The sequence below is a fragment of the Chaetura pelagica genome, unplaced genomic scaffold, assembly GCF_000747805.2.
Source record: "Chaetura pelagica isolate M959 unplaced genomic scaffold, ChaPel_1.0 scaffold81, whole genome shotgun sequence".
Taxonomy (NCBI): domain Eukaryota; kingdom Metazoa; phylum Chordata; class Aves; order Apodiformes; family Apodidae; genus Chaetura; species Chaetura pelagica.
In genome coordinates this window covers 1161023-1182574 of record NW_009951997.1, presented here as the reverse complement: position 1 = coordinate 1182574, position 21552 = coordinate 1161023, and the positions used below count along the sequence as shown (strand labels likewise).

At 35.7% G+C, this 21552-nt stretch overlaps 1 protein-coding gene across 1 annotated transcript in view; it reads left to right on the top strand.

Annotated features, from left to right (window-relative positions):
- CDH10 (cadherin 10, type 2 (T2-cadherin)) overlaps positions 1-12057 on the top strand; it is a 50342-nt gene extending 38285 nt beyond the window's left edge. Inside the window, exons 9-11 of the mRNA XM_010002417.1 lie at positions 8468-8576; positions 10475-10726; positions 11300-12057. Of these exons, the coding sequence (XP_010000719.1) occupies positions 8468-8576; positions 10475-10726; positions 11300-11793 (855 nt within the window). The 3' untranslated portion in view covers positions 11794-12057. The remainder of the gene's footprint in view (positions 1-8467; positions 8577-10474; positions 10727-11299) is intronic.
- Positions 12058-21552: the final 9495 nt, after the last annotated feature.

The following is a 21552-nucleotide window of genomic DNA, read 5'->3' as shown; positions in this document are numbered from 1 at the left end:
CTACTGTTACATTCTGAATAGATATTTCCAAGACTCATGATTGTAACTAGTTTTGTCATTATTTTCACAACAAAAAATATGATACAGCACTACTAAAACATTTCATCTATATTTTCAATAACTCCCAAATAGGAAATTTCAGATACATTTCAATCCATGCTGATGGGGGTTACAATATTGACATCTGTCATACCTTGGACGTATATATTCACATCAAAAACTTCTGAAAATAAAACACAAACCATACATTGCTTGAACTGGTAATATAATATTTTGTTTTGCTTCAGGCTACAAAATGTGTACTTCAATTTATGTGAAATGACTGTACTGCTTAATATCTAGTTGCTAATAGGCAGCTGCTTATTAGAACTGTTAAAAAATGTTTTCCTATTACATCACAGCATGTCTCAGAGCACAGTCAGCCAATAATAAGTCCTTTAAAAAGGTAGCAGTACCATTTTAGCAGCTTTGAACAGAATATGGAAGAATTGCCAGCTTGTTTTAACTGTTTAAGTCTTAGAGGTATGGCATTCAGGTTGTATTACACATTTCACATTCAGGTTGCCATTCTTCTTTCTGAAGTAACATCACTTAGAAATTAGAACAGAGGATTTAAGGATGAAATTTTTAATGCATAAAATATCTAAAGGTACTGAGTAAGGTTATTAGTCTGGTACAAGAACTGTAAGGTAAATCAAGCTGTTAGATAAAGAGAAATCTTGGGTTAAACATGTAGAATTTTTGAGAGTTGCAGTGTCTTCTATAAGTGCTAAAATACTATTCTAATCCTTTACAATATGGTATATAGATTAAGAATTGGAAAAGCAGAGCATTTAATTTTCCTCTTCCAGTTTCACAAAAGTCCTGGGTAAAAAAAATAATAATAAAAAAAAAATAATTGCATTCATCCACAAATCTTGTTTGAGGTTTTATAATCTGTTCTGTCCAGCTTACTAATTACAGAGGGTACAGGAAATTCTAAAGTCAATAGTTATTTTTTCATGTAAACATATTTTGAATAACTCTGTTTTTTTGAGCTACCTGGAATATTTAGGTCAGTATAATTTAAAAGTAAATGTAAGTTATTTCTGCATTACACTGGTTTTCTGTTTACATTCAGAAAATGCTATCAGTTACAAAGCTGAAAAACCCACACTAATAGTTTATGACTAACCAATGAGAAGCTAGATGAGTGCATGCATCCATAAATATTTATTTAATTTGTTAATAGAACTCAAAAGTATGTCCTTAATCAGAAAAATGTGCCAAGTTTACTAAAAGGTCTATAAGTGTAAACATTTCTATAAGTGTAAACATTTCATGTTTCTGTAAACATTTTTTTTTAAAAAAAGGGCTACAAATAATTCTTTAGAGGAAAAAATCATAGGAAGAAAAAATGCAATGTGGGATAACATGAATAATCCATTTAAATGTAATTATCTTCTTGGTTACTAGTAGATCATAAATAAGACTTGTTATTTTGGAATTCAGTCTCTTCTACTGACAGACATTTTAATGTATATGATAGTTTTCCAGTTGATTTATTTTCCCTTAAAATTTCAAACTACTTAATTTATATAGAAGTATATGTAAAATGTATATAGACATATACATAAACACACACAATATATATAATATGTGTATATATAGACATACACAGATATATATACATAGCAACAGAACAGAGGGAGAGTATTTTTTAATTAAACATGATTTTTGGAGTTTGATTGACTCAAAAGGACTGTGATTGTTTTCCTGCTTTCTGTTACTAGTCATGTCAGATCATATAACGACCTTCCAAACAATGGGAATATCCTTTTCCAAAAACCTCAAGCCACAAATGGGCAGCAGCTGTGGCAGAATGCCATTTTTATGGTTGTTCTTTTGATTCCCTTCCTCTGCCCCCCCCCCCCCACAAAAAAAAAAAGAGAGGACAAACTTGGTTTGGTGCCTTAAAAGGGATACAGGCATTCATGTGAGTCATACAAAGTTGACCTAGTAGGAGTTGAGGGGAAGAAAAAAATGAAATATTCAAACTGCTGCAGCCTTGTACACAGACAAGTTCAGCTGTCCTCCACCCCCAAGTGAGAAGAGCCAGGAGCAGGGCAGCTGGGCTGGCCGATGGATTCCCACTGGTTTTGTCAGTTCCCATCTGCCACAGGTCTGGCAGCTCAGCAGTCAGCCTCCAAAGATCCTCTAATGTAAAAGACAGGAATCACTGCAGAAAGCAGAATTTACATGGAAGCAGAGTGTATTTTTTCTACATACTCACTTTCCGCATAGTAATGGTCAGAAGAAGGACCCTTCTTCTCTCTTTGTAAATGACCTGCCAAAATAAAATAAGGCATGAGTTAACCTTGAAGAGCAGCCAGATGCCCACTCTTCCACTTCCTCCCTCCTCAACAGGACAGGGCAAAAAAATAAGATGAAAAAGAAAGTGGGTTGAGATATAGACTAGGAGGTCACTTAATTGTTACCATCACTGGGAAAAGAGAGTCAACCTGAGGAAGATTAATTTACTGCCAGTTAAAAATAGGGTAAGATGGTGAGAAATAAAAATAACTAGAACACTTTTTCTCAACCCTTATTTTTCAGGTTCACCTTCATCCCTTCATTCCTTACTCCTCTACCTCCTCTATGCCTTTCCTTCTTCTTCATGCTTTTCCTTGTGCCAGTGTGGGTATTTTCCATGGGTTGTAGTCCTTCATTATAAAACTGCTGCAGTGGGGGTCCTGTTCAGGGCAGCGGGGAAACACCTGCCCCACCGGGGTCTCTCCAGGGCCATCTCTGCCGGGGCGCCCGCGGCCCCTCCTCGCTCCCCCCGCTCTCCCCTGGGGGCTGGCAGGGCTGTTCCTCCCCGTTCCCCTCAGCCCTGGCTGCCGGGCAGCGTTTTGCCCTTTCTGACCCAGGTTCCCCCGCCCGTGGCTGAGGGGCTCAGCTCTGCCCTGCGCGGGGGCCGCTGGAGCGGCTGGAACCGGCTGGAACCGGCTGTGGCCGGCGCGGGGCAGCCCCGCCCACTCCGCACAGGGACCGCCATTGCTGGCATCAGGGCACCTGCACCTGACACATGTTGTGATGTTTAAATGAGAAATAGTTTAGTTTTGTTGAATTTTGTTTCTGTTGGGTCATTCACTATTTTCTCCTACTCTAGTCATTGTAATGCATATATACATCTATGCCTGGGGATTATATACAGAAATTTTAAAATTTTGAGTAAAAACATATACCAAATCACATGGGCCTTGCATTAATAGACCTATACCATCATGGGTGCCCAATGGCATTCTGGTCCTTTCAGAGATTGTGTGCCTGAACCAGAGGTAGGAAGAAGGTAAACTGCATGGTTTGCTGCCACTTTCAAAGCCCCAAAAGTAATGAGGAAAGCTCTTTGGGTCTCCAAGAACACTTGTTACAATCTTGCTGGTATTAACCTTTGTTTTACCAGATCTATACATGTGCACTCCCTTTTTGCATGTCACAACATTATATATATTGGTCTAGCTCCATGGGTTCCCTTTCAATGACATTTCAAAATATTAATCTATTTTTAAAAAATCTTTTTCCTATATCTTAATTCATCATAGATTATATAAACACAAATTTTCCTAAACCAATTATTTTTGTGTTACTTTTCTTCTTATCAACTCTTTTGGCCAATATAAAAAGCATTCATCAGGCATATTTTACCCATCATAATCTGGCTTAAACATGGATTTTGGTATCATTATATTTTCAGAAATTTCCTTGTTATGTTCACTAGCTGTCTTTCTAATAATTATTCCTTTTATTTAAAAAAAAAATAACTAAAATATGTGTCTGTGGAAAATCTTAATTCCTTGTGGTTTCAGTTTCTAGCATTCCATTTTTCTTCTTTTTCAAGAGATATTTTTTATAAAAGTTTCTTACATTGTTTCATCCTGAAGTGTTACTTTTTCCTTCCTTTTTTTTTTTGTATCTCCCTCATATCTACTTTTTACTGCATTTTGTGGTCAATTTCCATTAATATTTTTTTCTTTTCCTTTTCCTTTTCTTTTGATTTATCCTTTGTTTAGTTCCTTCAGTGTATTTCCATAGATCCTATATATTCCCGTGTTTGTAGTAGCATTCAAATTTTGTTCTTGACTTTGTTTTTTAAAAAACTTGCAGTGTCTTTATTTTACTCTGGCAAGGTAGTTTTTGTAATGCAAATCAGTATAGGGTTTCTAAATAGTAGTAGGTTTTTTTCATACTAGCACAGCATGTTTTGTGTTCTTTGTACAGAATTTAAAGCAAATATCTAGTGTGTCTTAGAAAAAAAAAATCAACAAAAAACCACCAAAAACCAAAAAAAACCCTATTTCCTTAAATAGTGGATAGAAGTGATGCTCAAAGAGGACTTGCCAAGCACAAAACTGGGTTATATTGGAATAAGCAGCCTACACAGCAAACTTGGTTCTACTATCTAATCAGTTTTAGTGGCTAACAACCCTCTTCTGTTACCTTCAGGCCCTTACTTTCCTGCCTTTTTTTCAGAGTAACATGCTTGCCTTCCCTGCAGTTACTGCTTTTTGGGATTTCTAACAAAGAGAAGTAACATACTGTGGAAGTACTGGTGGTATCCCATGGCTGATTGGTCTAAGAGGAAAACAACACTGTATGAAACCATGTGTAAAACAGGATATACTACAGTAGTATGATTACCAATATAATGCAAAACATGCAATATATTGCTTTCTTGTTTAGTTCTTTTTTTGAATACAAGCCAAATATACCCTGCTACTTGAGTAGTGGATAGTCTGCAATACCCGTTGTCTATATTTACAGTGTAACACTGGGTGGTAGGTGACCTAAAAGGCAGAATTTATTCTCTGCCATTTCAATATGTCTAAATTGTAGGTTTATATTCAAAACCCAGTGAGAAAAAGAAAAGGCAGTTAATGTATATGTTGGTTAGAAATAAAGAGGTGTACCCAGTAAGAAATTTCATTTTTTCTACAATTGGATTCACACTTATTCAGGAGATTCTTAGTAGTTACCCTGCCATCAGTTGCTGACTAAAGGTTCAGGGACGGGCAAGCAAATAGCTATAAACTAGTATACTGAAGGTTTGATCAGTGCTTGAATCTCCTAGAATTAGTCCAGGTTTGGTAAAAAAAAATAAATAAAAAAATCCTAAGTGGCTGCCTAGCAACTGAGCAAAAGGGAAAGCTCATGTAACACAGCTTCCATGGTTCATTAAAATTTTACTTACACCTTCAGTTCTCTACCCACAAACAATTAGATAGTGACTAGTTAAAAATTGTAGAATCATTGGATTTGCCTGTCAGACAGTGTTACAGTCTGCTTAAAGTGGTTAGATTTGTGAAAATAAATAGTAAAAAAAACTGGGCAAATGAATACGCACTTTCATAAGATTCATCAAGTGCCCCAAGAGGGCTGGAGGAACGATACTGGGAGCAGCAACAAAAATATCCTGAAAGCCTGGAAGATAATACAATGTATCAATTTTAGGAAGCACTTTCTGTCACATGTTGCAATTGCCTTCACTACAGAACACAAGAGTCAAAACACGAAGAACTGTCTGATATAAATGCTATGGCATGGAAAAGGCTGGCTGCAACCTGTCATGGTTTGGCTCAGGATCAGCAATTGAACCAATGACAACAATATTCTCAATACCCTCCCACCAGGGTAGGGAAAGGAGAGAGAGAATAAGGAGTGAGACTTTCCAGATTGAAAACTGGACAGCTTTAATTAAACACTAATGATAAAAGAAAATATGTACCATTATATGCAAATATGTGCAAGACCTTATCACTTCTCGCCACCCCCAAGGGCTCCTGTGGCACTCTCCTTAGCTGTGACCAGTTCCAAAATGTCCTGGACCACTGCCAGAGATAGTGCCAGATCAAAAAAAGGACCTGGGTGTAGAGTTACAAGGCTCAGGAACTCATGGGCCCAGGGATCTCCCAAAGGAGATGGATAGATGGAGTCCTCTCTGGATGCCAGCCGTAAACAGAAGAGAAAAGGAAAAGGGAGGACTTGAATTTATACTAAGAATTATGTGCATATATGTATGGAATATCTCTGGGCAATTTTGCTGTCCTTCTGGTCCACTCTTCCCTATAGATACTACTCTTCTGCTCCTTTAGTATAGCAAATCTGACAAGTAGAGCCAAGTGTCCTTGGTGTCTTGGCAATATCTATAAGCACTGAGCATTATCAGTCCACTAGCTAGTACACTTACTGCTACTTTCAGTAAGTGTGCTGCTTAAAAGGGAGTTCACTGAGGATATTAAAAAAAAAAAAAAAAAAAAAAAAAAAAAAAAAAAAAAAAAGTAAGAAGAAAATTGGCTTCATCCTGGCTCAAACCAGGACACAAGCCAGGTCTTGATTAGTTAGGTCCTGAAGAAGAGGAAGAACCATTAGTTTACAAATGGCTAGTCTGAAAACAGTGTGAAAGCAAAATTCCCTGTAGCACACAGTGTCTCCTCACCTTCATTTTTATTACAACTGGTGAAACAGAGTAGAGATTAGAGGAACCAAGTACAGCACAGCTCTTTCGACAAAAAAACCCAGCACACATATACAAAAAAACAACACAGAAAAAGTAATGCAGCTTAAATGCATTCCAGAATTCATTCTACTCTCAAATAGAAGTTGTGATAACGCTCAGCTCAACAAACAGAAAGTCAAATATGTCCTATTTAGGACATCAAAACCTGTGGTGCTTCTATAATTGTCTGCAAGAGAGATGGAGTAGTCAGGCGATTACCAGAAGAACCTATATGATTGACTGTGGCCTACATCTGTACTTTTATTTATTCCCAGCAATTCAGGAGGAATCTCCCTTCATCCTTGCTCATTTGTACTCTGTGCCTATGGGTTGTCTGAAGCTTACTTCACATACAGGCCTTGGAAGAGCATAAGGGATCATGCAATGCAAAGTTAACAGAAAGATGCTGGTCCCTTCAAAGACCTAAGCCCAAATCTAAACAAACTTCATCTACACTGACCTCTCAGTCTGATCAATAGTGTGTTCCTTACAGTGACCTACAGGAAGAAGCTGAGTGCATCAGTGATACTGCAAGGAGAACTTTCCAAACTCTCACAGGAGATGATGAATACTTGTTCTAATGGACTATGATTTCAGGCTATAAAATCTTCTACCTGCTCCTCTTAAACTATAAGTATAGACACCCAGAATTGGAGGAGTGTTTTTTCATGAACTTATTAACACCAACAACCTACTGCATTCATGGTCATAGTTAGTGGGTTGTTTTTTACTTAATTTTGCAAAAAAACTCTGTAACTCACAAAATAATTGGAAGGCTCACTCTTTTAAAATAAATAATATTCTCCACCTGTATTATCTGTTTTGTTAATCTAGTAAATTATTGGAAGTTTATTTAGAGTAGGACAAAACTCCAGTTGAGAAAGAAAACAAGCTACTGTACTAAAATACATCCAATCCTCACCTCACAAAGAAACATATTACTGTATTGTGGATGGACCAGAGAGAAGTTGAGAGGAGTTGATCATGCATTTGTTAAAGTGGATAGGAAGTACTAGTGTAAAAAAGTAGATGCTATTTCATGCTTGAAAAAAAAATTTCAATTTCATTTGATGGACCAGAAATTAAAAATAAAAATTAGCTATGCCAAGATTGACCTCGTTTTGAAGGTTAAACTTAAGAACATAGCTGAGCATACACACATGTATGCATAAAAATTGAGCCATAAGTAGAGTTTTAATTTCTATGGGTTTAAAAACAAACAAACAAATCTAAACTCTTAAATAAAGTGATAAATTTATCAACAATTGTATTTAATTTGAGAAATTACATTTTGCCACCCTTAGGTATAGAAACTACAGTGAAAAAAAGCCATGCATTCATTTACCTGCCAGATAAGAAAATGTTGAAATGTTGCCATTGCTTCCGAAAAAAAATACCCAAACTTTTTTTGCAGACATTGCAGAAAGCAATTATTTAGAAAGAAATATTTGTATTTTGAAATTTGAAACTTTTAACTTCCCTATCAAAAACATCTATTTGATAAAATAATATTTTTCTCAAGAAAATGTATAATTCCTATTGTATTGATTTTAATTTAAAATGATGGATCAGAAATTAAGAATAAAAATTACCTCAGCTACAGATAAAACAATTTTTGGCAAGTGTAGTTACAAAATATATATAAACATACATTGAAAAACAAAAATAGAGGAGGACTAAGGTAGAAGTTGGGAGTTCTAAATGTGCACATGCACCACCACGTGAAACGTGTATGGATGCTCTTCTTGTAAAAACTTATATGATATGCTTCTTTAACTTCTGTTCAGTTAATATGTTCTACAGATTAAGTCAATGCATGTGTAGTTTGAATATAAGATTATCTTCTAGTCTTAATCAGACAGCTGTATAGAAAACCTAGGTATATTGTGGTTTTTTTTGTGTTTGTTTGTTTTCTTGCTTTATTTCCTACAGCTTATTCAAACCATAAGTGCAGTAGACAAAGATGACCCTCTCGGCGGCCAAAAGTTCTTCTTCAGTTTGGCTGCTGTTAACCCCAACTTCACTGTTCAGGACAATGAAGGTAAAATTCATGCCTGTTACAGTTAACTTTGCTATCCAGTGTACATTCCTGAAATATCTTTGCTTTTGATACCTGTCGATACGTAGAGAAGGCACTAATGCTGCTGCTAGCAAGAAAAATAATTTTACTTGAATGTTTGTGGGTTAGGACTTCTACATTTTTATCTGTGTAAGTAAGGCAAAAATTAACATGACAAAATTGTGAGAAAATAAATTATAAAGAAAATTAGTAAAATTGTTGGTTTGGGGTGAGTAGCCACATGCAGTGCATGATTGAAGGAGAAAAAAAATCTTCAGCTAACAAGTTCAGAGTTTTCACCTTGGTTTTCTGTAACATAGTTTTGATTTTCCTGGTCTTCTGTTTTGCTTTTTCCTGACCATTAATGAAAATAATGGTTCTGAGTGCATAGCCACTTTAGCTTTTCCTTTGATCTTTTGTCAATCTTTCAGAGAAAAAATTCAGAAGATTCTTTTAGGGAAGGGGGGCTATACACTCATTTATGCCCTCATTGTCAACATGACTAACTGATAGGGCTCTAGATTACAGGAGAAATAAATGAGAGGGGACATGGTGTCAGCATTAAAATGTGTTAAAGGCATAAAGGCAATGTGAATAATCCTCTTTTTCTGATGAAGACTTCAGAAAGTAATAAGCTTCCAACAATAGCAGAAGAAAATTCTAACAGCAGGGAAAGTGAAGAATTGAAAATAGGTTGTTTGGGTACTTTATAAAATCCCCAGAAGCAGAAATATTTAGAGATCCATTGGAGACATAGTTTTTCATGTTGAGTAAAAACAAATAGAATAAAAATACCCCGAACTAATGAAGTAGTGCAATAAAGGAAAACTTGATGTTTCATATCATGAAGGCTGTAAAAAAAAATAAAATAATAATGTTTTAAGCACAGATTATATCCTGGTGACTAGGTCATGAGTGTATGGAGGTATAGACCTTGTCATTGCTTTTCTATCTGTAACTATTTTCTTTCTTTTGAGCATGGATTATTTTAATTCACCCTGAAGTTAGTTGGCAGGATAGCTAAAGCGTAATGGAAATTAAATGGTCCTATTAATGGAGGCTAAATCTGTATTTTCTCTCTTTTGAACTAAAAAGTTTGCAAATCTAGTGTTGGCTCACACTAGTGTTATGACCCTAACAACAGGAGAAATATTCTCTCTGTTATTCTGGCCTTCCCTTCCCTTCCTTCCCTCTGGCCACTCAGTAGACAGATTTTGATGCTGAAGTACGCTGCATACAACTAAGACTTTTTCTTCTAAAAATGTAGTTTAGTAAATTCCCTTCTCAAGACAGTATAGGAAAATCTTCTGTCTTTCATGTTTTCTGAATTCCTAAGACAACTTTTACCCCCCCCCCCATGTATTAATGTGCTACAGTACACACAGTTCATTGTTCTACAATGTGTTGAAAGTATTTTGGTGTGGAAAATGTCATACTGAATTTACAGATAGTGTTCCCATGGGTGTTATCATAGAAGATTAATAGAAAGAATCTTTAAAAAGAGCATGCTTGCTGAACAGGGTGAAACAGAAGGTTATTTTTTTCTCAATTGGCCGCTTCATTTCAGGGCTTCAGCCCTGAACTGGAACTGCGTCATGCACCACATGCATTAATCTAGAAAACATTTTAAGCTTGAGAAATCCTCTTTTCAAATCATGCTGAAAGGTGATGCAGAGGCACAGAGAGAGGAGCAGGACAGATGAACATAAAAAAATTATAAATAGCTTTCTGATCAAATGGGAATATAATTATAAAAAGAAAAAGAGATAACACTGATTTCAAAATACTACCAGTTATGTAAAATGTGATGGTTTGCATGTACCATAAATTATACATTTTATATTCATATGCTCTACAACAATGTATTTTAATCAATCTAGATAACACTGCCAGAATTTTAACAAGAAGGAATGGCTTTAGTCGACATGAAATAAGTACTTACCTCCTACCAGTGGTGATATCAGACAATGACTACCCCATCCAGAGCAGCACTGGCACGCTGACCATTCGAGTGTGTGCCTGCGACAGCTGGGGGAACATGCAGTCCTGCAATGCTGAGGCCTTGCTCCTCCCTGCTGGCCTCAGCACAGGGGCACTGGTTGCCATTCTCCTCTGCATCATTATCCTGCTAGGTAAGAAAAAGTAATGCACCTTTTCCCCCATGAACAAATCATTTTGTTCTGACTCATTTTACAAATTAAAAGTGATGACCATGGATTTTGCAAGAAGAATTTAACTGCAACATAAAACAAACAAACAAAATAATAAAAAGCAAAACCCATTTGCCTGAGAATTGGACGTAGTAATAAGAATTCAATTTCAAGACTGTTAAAACTACCACTGTGCAACCTGAAACAAATTTTGTAAAACCTCTTTTGTGGTTTTCAGAATATCACTTTTGACATAAGAAGAGGAAAATATCCTCAGAATGGACATAGCTATTTCAAAACTCATTCAAGTAACAGAAAGAGCATATAGGCAATCCCATGATTCTGTAAAGCAGAGCACACAATATGTGTGCAAAATAGCACATTTTGCTCTAGATCTTCCTTTGCTATCATAGTACAGATATGCAGATGTTTATCCATGTATCAGACACAAACGAATTGCTGAAATATATCTGAAAGAAAGATCTTGTACCTAGTGGATCTGCTAAGAAATGGTTAAATAGAGATTTTTACCCATTCTTTGTTTCTCTCTTTAAGTTATAGTGGTGCTGTTTGCTGCTCTGAAGAGACAACGAAAGAAGGAGCCATTGATCCTCTCTAAAGAGGACATCAGAGACAACATTGTGAGTTATAATGATGAAGGTGGTGGAGAGGAAGACACCCAAGCCTTTGATATTGGCACACTGAGAAATCCTGCAGCTATGGAAGATAAGAAGCTTCGACGAGACATTATCCCTGAAACATTATTTGTACCACGGAGGACTCCTTCAGCACCAGATAACACAGATGTCCGTGATTTCATTAACCAAAGGCTGAAAGAGCACGATACTGATCCTTCTGCACCTCCATATGACTCGCTTGCAACCTATGCCTATGAAGGAAATGATTCAATTGCTGAATCCTTGAGCTCTTTAGAGTCAGGCACTACTGAAGGAGACCAAAACTATGATTACCTCCGAGAGTGGGGCCCTCGGTTTAATAAGCTGGCTGAAATGTATGGTGGAGGAGAAAGTGACAAAGACACTTCTTAACTTACAGCAGCCTACATTTTTGTTTCCTTTGAGGGGAAGTAATTTTACAGACACCGTCTACACTCAACAGTATTTAACATTCAGGAAAATTTTCCTGCCACTCAGCACAATGGTTTCCTTTTAAAATTTGTTTTGAATTTGTTCATTAATGTAATTAATTCTTTCTAGTAGGGTGCCACTCGGAGTATATACAGCATTTTATTTAATCACCTTCCTAGAGCCAAAGCTATGGAAAATCAGTGTTGTCCATTTTAGTAAGTAAAATAAACAATATTTTACCTTCTGAAATTTGAGCAGGATGATAATCCCTTAAGCAACCTCGTGTACAAGCCGCTTCTGTTAGGTACATGTCCTATCCTCGCGAGTGCAGCTTTTAAGATGACAAAGAAGAAAAAATCTAGTATGTCCTGTTCTGTACATTAAAATTAAAACAAAATGTACATGTGGTATTAATAAGTGTAATATGCAGTTGGTTAAAAAAAAAGTTTGTGCAACTTCATTTCATCAAATTCTATCTGCCAATGTTTTATATTTATATTTTTGTATTTATTTTTAAGAAATAAACCAGTTTTTACAACTATGTTGATGTTTGCCTGCCTGTTCTGGCCATCAATTCCAGGCCTGAAGAGGATATGAAATTTCTTGAATGACAGCACATCCAACTGCCTGTAGTTATATGTTGCAGTATTCTCCATATATTTAACAGATTCTGAAATGCTTGTGCTCACAGGGAGAGGCTCAAGTTATAGATCCACTTGCTCACTCAAAAGTGCTACTTCCTATAGTTGTCATGTTTAAGTGAAATTTTATTTTTGAGCTGAACCAGTGATACTCTGTTCTAGAAAGAGGAGCTGTCTCAGCTTGAGTTCCCTATTCTAAAAACGTTCTGGTACAACTAATCCATCCAGACATAAGGAATTAGTTTTAAAAACTGACTTTGCTGTAGTTTCCCATTTTGAATCACAATTGCATCATCAGAGATTATGTGTAACTGTAATAGATAAATCACAAAAAGTTGTTTAAACAGTCTTTTTTAAGCATTATGTTTTTCCAAAGACAAATTATTTGATAACACACCACTGTGTGATATAATGCAACCATCTGAGGGTAACCTAATCTCTTTTAAAGCTGTCAGGTCGAAGGCTGAAAAAGTGTCAGTAAATTAACACACCTTGCACCAAATGTAGTGGGTTTTTTTAAATTGCTAGCTTGGGATAGTCTAGTAAAAAGAAATCTGGACAACTAGCCAACTGTAACAGAAATAATACTTCAGCTATCACAGAACAGAGTAGGTATCCCAAGACATTTTAAATTGTCTCTTCTTTATTTCAATCTTTAGATTCCACAAATCTATTTAGTAAACAAGCACTGCGATTTTCAAACATTGCTGAGATGGAATAATTTCATAACATGAACAGGCTATCTTTGGGTCTGTATTTGCTTAGCTATTGCAGAAGAAACACATCTGAAGGATAATCCATGCTGTGTCTCCCTTAACTTCTTGCTTGCATAAAATCAACAGATATTGAAAATAAATTAGTTCTTTGAAGAGTGAAATGGTACATTTGTATTTTATCAGATAGTTATTTTCCTTAGTGGTTAAGTGATTAAACCTAATGAAGCTGAAAGCTGAATACAGTGCCATTATGCAACCTATTTTGATGCAATGGAGACAAAATTTTTATTGACCTTATATCAAGTTAAATTATTTGATCTATTGAGATACTGTTAAGATTATGGATTTTTTTTTTTTTTTTTTTTCACTGTATAATACTTTCATTAACTTGGGAATTTTTGTGTTCTTTAATAGAAAATATTCCCAAGAACATTAAGAAACATCTTAAATACTCAGCATTACAAAACTTTGTAGAAGTCTTATAGACCATACAAACAGTTGATCTTTATGATTATTTAGTGAAAGGGACCTAATTTTTTCTTCTTTCCTGGTCTCCATTTCTCCTTCAACAATGTGCAATAGGAATAAACTAAGAAAATTAATCCATTAAATCCATAAATAGCCAAAAGGCACTCTTCCAATACTGTTTTCTGTCTGCACCAATGTTAGGTAACATCCTACATATTTAATTATCTATTAGGATGGAGGAAAAAACAGGCTGTAATACAGATGGTTTTTACCTCTTTGTTCAAAACAAGATTTTGGTTGAACAGGTCCAACCAACATTTTCACATGTAACCCAGTAAGAATCTCTGGTTTGTTTCCAGAAAGAAAAAAAACAACCAAACAAAAAACCAACCAAACCAAATACAGACAGCTCCATTACTTCTTAAATAGATCAGCAAATGTCAAATAAGACTCTTGTTGTTTTGATTCACATTACAGTACTTCTTTCTGAATAATAACTGTATGGAAATAATTGTCTATCACTACATTTTAGGAAGGCATTTTATAATAGTTCAGCAGAATCTGAACCTAACTTTTAAAATCTAATCTTGTATGCATTAATAAATAAAACAGTAGCATACACTGTGGAAATATATAATAATTCATAAACATACTGTTAAAATTATTATCGAAATAATATAATTGGAAATTGTTTTTTATCCCTTGCTGCATCCTTGGAGTTTTATATCTCAGTACATTTTAAGAAAAAGAAACATAAAAAAAAAAAATCAAATCAACAGTATATATGTTAATTTCCTTTCCACTGCACAAATATGTGCCATTTTACTGTACAAATACAGCAGCCTGATGAAAGCAGGCATAGGAACATGCAGTCACCTGTGCAGACAGATTGTAAAAATGCATTCAGGAAGTCATAATTGATTGTCATACCTAATTTATTTTAGGAAATGGATCATTTAAGCAACTGAGTTTGGTCCTTAATATTAGACTCAGTCACAGGATAGTCCACAAAAAATGTTTCCCATATTTCCCATGCTCTTACATGCCACAGATGTATCATAGCTGCATAGTTAAATATAAGGCCATATTGTAGATTACAAAAGCCCTGAGTATCAGATGTCAAGAAAGGGAGAAGAAATGAAGCAAGAGCACTATCTCAATGTCTTTCTTAGACCCTTACAATATTGAGAAATTGGAAAGTGACACTCCCTATCAATTCAAAGTAGAGAAAATATGAGATGCAATACCTGCTTCCCAAGTAGTACCTACTAAACCTAGCCACATGAAATGCTATTAAACTTAACAAAATGTAACAACATATAGTAAACAAGACCCTGATACTGATTAGTCTGAATAAATTTTCTACATATCACAAAGTGCTACAGGACCACAAAAAAGCCAGAAAGAAAATATATAAATGTTATATTTCAGGTGGAAACTACAAATTACTTACAAGACAGACCTTATGAATGTTAACCTATTCAGGAACATATAAAAACTATTGCAGCCATTGGACTCCCAGGAAACAGTGAGTTCTTAGAATTTGTTGACATTTATTTATTTATTTTTGTAAGGAATTTTATGAAAAGTGTTATGTACAAGATCTTATGTTAACAACTAAAATAACAATATTTCATAGGGTCTTCAGAGAAACGGCTGATGGTAAGAATTGTCTCAGAAGATTGAAAAAATACAGGGATTAAACCAATAAAATCTTCATATTGCACATCATCAGGTCAATATCCACCAGCTGCCAGCCCTGTATATACAGATATTTTTCACTCAGTCACTGTTACAAGGTGTCACATTTCGACCATTTGGCCTTCAATTGCAGGGAAAAATATTACATTACTGTCAGTCAAGAGTCTACTTTTCATTCCTCTCACTCATTGCCTAGAGTGACCCTATTGCCCTTTAACCACATGTTCACATAATGCTTTTTTAAAAAAAAATAAAAATATGCTTATGCTACCTGTCACGCAAAGTTGGAAGAAAAATAACCAGATTTTCTACACTGACCTCCTTCAACATTATTATAATTTACCCCAGGTTAATTCAAAATGGTTTGTCTTTATTCTAAGAGAACTAAAATTATTTTATAGTGTTCCTCTAGGTTTATCCAACATTGGGGAAAAAATAAATAGTTTCTTTTGGTCCATCACTAACAAGTAAAAAGAAAAATTGATGAACTTTTTAGGAAGCTTATTAGTAACATGTATGTGATATAGGTATATCAATAAAAGACTTCAAGCTTCCTTACTTTTTGTCAAATGAGTGAACTGGAAATCTGCCTATAAAAGCTACCAAAATAATTCAAACACTGCATTATCATTATCAGATGACTTAAACAGCACAGAAATCACCCAACAGTAATCTGCTTACAGTAAGATGAGCAGATGTTCAAGCTAAAACGATTTCACTTATTGATAGCAGTGTTATCTATTATGTCCAAAAATATTATGTAAATAATATACATGAGGAAATAATAGCAAATATAAAGAGACAAGTGAGATGTTTTTAATTTTTTTTTTCTCCAACAAAATGTCATGGGCTTGTCTTCTGTCTCTAGTTTTTCAGCGGCTTATTCGAGCTCTGTTCTAATATGGTTGAATTAGCTGATAAGAGGTTTTTCACATAACTGATGATGTAAAATATACCAACATGGGAATTAACAAATACAATAAGCCAGATATACTTAAAGTTTGGGGTTTTTTTCTTACTTTGCAGCTATTTTTGTTTTCATTTTAAAGAACTAGAGACAACTATGAAATCAAACTGACAGTTTTTGAAGTGATGTTTTTTTACTGAATAAGATTTTTTTTTTCAAAAAATAATTTTCCAACCAAATATATAGCTTTTGAAAAACCTTCGTTGTATTAAAGTTGATGTCAAGCTCAGTAAACCATGAAAAATAAAAAATTCTGTGAAAATAAACATGACATCTTCGATTATTTTTTTTTATTTTTTTTTGCTACAAAGAGAGATCAGATATATTTTGAATATATACTTGGCAAAATGCTACTGAACATTTCCATTAATATTTACAAAACAATATTTTCATTATTGATTAAGCATTGGAAGGAAAACATATTCTAAATATACTTGCATCCATGTTTAGGTTCTGTGTGTGGAAACTTGCAGTAAGCTTCTCAGGTCTGTTTTTTTGAGGGAAACAGAACAAATTCTAATTGAAATTAATAATAATATTAATTAAAATGCCAGAGGAATGCCAACAAATCTAGAAAGTATCTTTTATGTTCCAAATAGTGTATAGGATGTCAAAGTAGGGAGACTTGCAACTGTACAGCCCCAAAAAAGTACAGCAAATCCAATAAAATACTCAATAAACCCTGAAAAGCTTTGGAAGTCATGACAGTGTTGACGAACCGTATTTTACGGAGGAACTTTGCTATATTTAAAAATGGTGCATAAAGGATTTCTCCATTATAACGCATGTCTCTCATAGGCATCTCCCCTCATTAATGTCATCATTATAAAGAACTACAGAAGTAATGAACATTTGTAATTTTGTCTAGTTTCTAGATAGTGTAGTAATCTGCTCATCCAGAGGGACAGAAAGTCAGATTTTATCACCGCAGGAACTTCATTTACTTGCTATGAACCAAAACAGTCCCAGTTTCTATACATAAATGAAAACTCCAGATTTCATGTCTGCTTATATATCCAAAAGCTGTTTGAAAAGGTGTCTCATTAAAACTCCTAAAGAAATTAAGCTAACGTAGAAAAAAATGTAAGCTCTCACCAAGGCACAAGACAGAAAATAAGCGAGAGGAGTAAATATTCAATAATCTTAGTAGAGCAATAGTAGAGATGGGCAAAGTGGCCAAACATTATTTGTGGTTGCGATTAAGACCAGCAAATAAAAGTGCCAGTCATAAGAAATGAAGGGACACACTGTAACTTAAAATTACTTGAAAATAAATTTAAAAAAAAAATCCCTGTAAATTAATATGAAGGGATACAGCGATGGGACATGGTTATTCACAAATGAGATCTTGTAGTAATAACAGCTCACTGTTGGAAAACCACAGCTTAGCATTAAGTAAAAAAAGGAAAAAAATAATTAAGAATTAATAGTGAAAGGAAAAAAAATGTTATACTGTCTTTCATGCCCTTGTATTGAGGTTTTATTACAATCCTTATTACGTTCTCAACATGTATTCTAAACCTAGAAAAGATAAAGAAGAGGTTAAGGGAAGATCTACGATGGAAAACCATTTCTTTGTGTTGAATGAAGCAGGTTGGGATTCTTCCTCATTAGGAACAATGAGGCAGCTGATAGGCATCATAGACAGATGTCTATGAAAGCATGAATGATACAGATGACGTAGTATGCACTGTGCTGTTGGTTTTGGAGTTGCTGTTTTGTTTTTGGTTTTTTGTTGTTTTTTTTAATACAGGAATAATCTAATAAAATCAAGAAATGCCAGGTTCAGAAACAAGAAAAAGTTATTTTTCACACAGAGAAACCACCTTCATGGAGTTCCTTGCTGCAAGACTTTGTAGATGCTCAGTGCTTGAATTGATTACAAAACTATTGAAGGACAGCTCCTCAGTGTAAGTTATGATCATTCAAGAAGCCCTGCAATTTTATACAGCCACTGATAGCTTCTATGTTGAAGTATCACTACATGCTTTCTTTATACTTTCAATCTTCTCAACTATGTACAGCTGGCCACCATAAAAGAAGCTAGAAGCTACAAAGACGTTTGGATTTCTGGTACAATGATTCATACATTCTCATTTTTATGACATTCCCCCTTGCACCCAAAATCAGTTCTCACTCTAATAATCTGAATACAAATTGATCAGTGTCCCTGACATATTTTCTTTATATCTGCAGCTGCTGCTGAATCTTCGTGGGATAATTTTCCAGAAAATTATTTAATAGTATCCAGAAGAGTAGTGCAATAGGACAATGGTAGATGGTATTAAAAGAAAAACTTCATTTTATCTGTGCTCATCTAAACATACCTTGCCTTTACTACAGTTGAACTTATTAATATAAGTGGGCCCAAAATACAAATGTATTTGAAGAAATTTTAGTGGCTACATTTTTAAACATTCCTAGTACAACATATAGCAATCATTAGGTTTAGCATAACTATTTAAATTGCCATTTAAAATATCTCACTCCATCAGACATAGTTAAGGATATTATAGTAAATTAACTCCAATAAGCAACATTTTATTTAGTAATAGAACTTGATGAAACTTGTTCATAACTCAGAGGCTGATGAAAACCTGTACTATTGGACAGGTGTCCATCTTCCCTCTCTCCTACGAATTCACTTTTGAGAACTATTGTTCTTGCTACTCTTTACTTATACATTCAAGGCAGAATAGAACAAAAAGAAAATATTTCTAACGTCAATATTCCATATATATGTATAAGTGCACATGTGATTTCTAGATAAATATAAATTAAAATGTACAAAATACATATGCATGACATAGAAAACAAATATGTTTCATTCATATTAACAAGAGACAATTTTGGAAGTTTCTCAGTAACCTTTCTAGGTTATGCCCTCAGAAGAGAAACCTTACACAACCATCATGCATAGTTATGCCCAACATATATAAACCTTCCTGCACCATCATCTCAAAACACTGACCTGAACAGTCTTGGTATGAATAAGGATGGAAAACAGAAAAAAAGAAAAGCATGAAGGTTGTCTTCTGGCCTCTAATTATATAATCTGTAAAACAGTTCCTGTAAAGAAACAGACCTTTGTAGCCAAGGGCTCAGTCTGACCTTCTTCCATACTAATATGTTGTGGAGAGAGAGGAAGAAGCCTTCATTATTGCAAATTTCCACATACTACAAGTATTACAGTATATCCCACATTCTCCACAATCTTGGCTTACATTTCTCTGTTTTCCTGCTATGCGCTAAACAGGCTTGTTTGTGAATGGTTCAAAACTATTGTATGAAGACTATTCTGTGTAGAGATTTGCCTTATTTGATAAAGAGGCTGGCATTCTGCAGTACAAATATTCCTTCCTGTTCCTTCCCTTATCATTCCCTACAACTGGAAGGATAGAAGAGAACACTACTTGAGGTCCTGATACCTTGACCAGTTGTGTCAAGGCCCTAAAGTGTGTCTTGATTGCCATTTGTCGTGGTTTGGGCCTAACATGACAACAAAGAAACAGCCACATGGTCACTCACTCAACTCCCTACACACACACACTCTGGGATGAGGAGGACAAAGGACAACTAGAAGCTCAAGAGTTAAGACAAAGAACAAAGAGGGTTCTTCACTGATTAAAGTCCCAGGCAAAACGGATTCAACTTGGGGGAAAAAAATAAAATAAAATAATTTCATACTAATCAAACACACACAGGACACAGACAACACACAGAGTAGGGCTTGCATATGTTACCCCACCCCTCCTTTTTTCCTGGGTCCAAATTACTTTGTTCTCGGTTTCTCTCCCTCCTTCCCCCCAGTGGCACAGGGGATGGAGTTTAGAGTCAGTTCACAGGCTGGTGGTTCCTGCTGCTCCTTCCTCCTCAGGAAGAAGGATTCCTTACAGTCCTTCCCTGCTTCTCCATGGGGTCCCTCCCATGGGAGAGAGGTCTCCATGAACCCCTCCTTCATGAGTCCTTCCTACAAGGTCCAGAGCTGCTCCAGCCTGGGCTTCCCACAGAGTCATGGGCTCCTTCAGGAACAGTCACCTCCCCTGGCACCAAGGTCTTCCACAGCTGCATAATCAAAGTAGGAATGTCAGGGAAAAAAACAAACCAAACCAAACCAAAGAACAACAAACAAAACTTGATAGCCCCCTCTGAGCAGAACAGAGAAAAAGACACATACAGCCACCTGTTGGACCAAGACAATATTTACTTATGAAGTACAAGCCAGACATCTTTCAGTAAAGAAGAAATCTGAAAAAAACCCCATATGATTAAAACTAATTCATAACACACATAAAATAAATAAGCAGAAACAACCTCAATAAGTGCCTTTCCTGATTTTCCTTTTCAACCTTAAATATGTTAACTAATATGGTTTTAGAGTATGATGTAAATTATTATGTGATAAAGGCAATCAAATTTTTCCTTAGATGTTCTTATTTTCCTGTCTTGTAATGTATAGTAAACCACTTCATAGGTACAATTTTCAAATGTGACAGGTCTGATTCCTTTGTAGTTTTAGCATTATTAAATATTGGAGTTTATTTCAAATGCAAAGAAAACTTCTTTTCTTCATTTTCTGTAAATAAGATTCTGCTAGATTATTGTGTCCTAAAACCCTCAATCTTCTGTTAAACAGCCCAATAAAACTTCAGAATGCTTTTCTGCCATATAGCAATATAAATTAAGAAAAAATAAATCCTAAACCTTCAAATTAAAAGCAAAAAACCCCCCACAAAACCAAAAATAAAATAACACTTTCCATGAGCCTAATATCTACTTGATGGACAATACAACAAAGCACCAGTGATCCAGGAAGATCCTGGAGTGCTGTGAAGGACCAGGCATTTCCTTACACGAACATGAAATGTCATTTGAGTCAGCCGACAAAACTGACTTAAAATGGCTTCTCCACGTGGCGCTGAACCCACTCTGTGTGTGCAGGGGGGAGGATCAGCAGCCGGAAGCAGGGGCGGGACTAGGTCCCGTCTGATTGGCTGAAAAGCCCGGAAATACAAACCCAGCCAATCGGGAGCACAGAAAACCCCAAAAAAGAGGCAGCGCGGCACGCCCCTCTCTCTCTCATTCTCTCCTCGTGTTCAGGGCGGTCCTCTCCACACAGTGCCTGCCGCTGCCATTTCCTGCCGCGCGCTGCTGCCCGCCCCCGCTGCTGGGAGCTGCCCCGCCGCAGAGCCGCTCCAACGCCGCTGCCACAGGCGCCGTCCCAAAC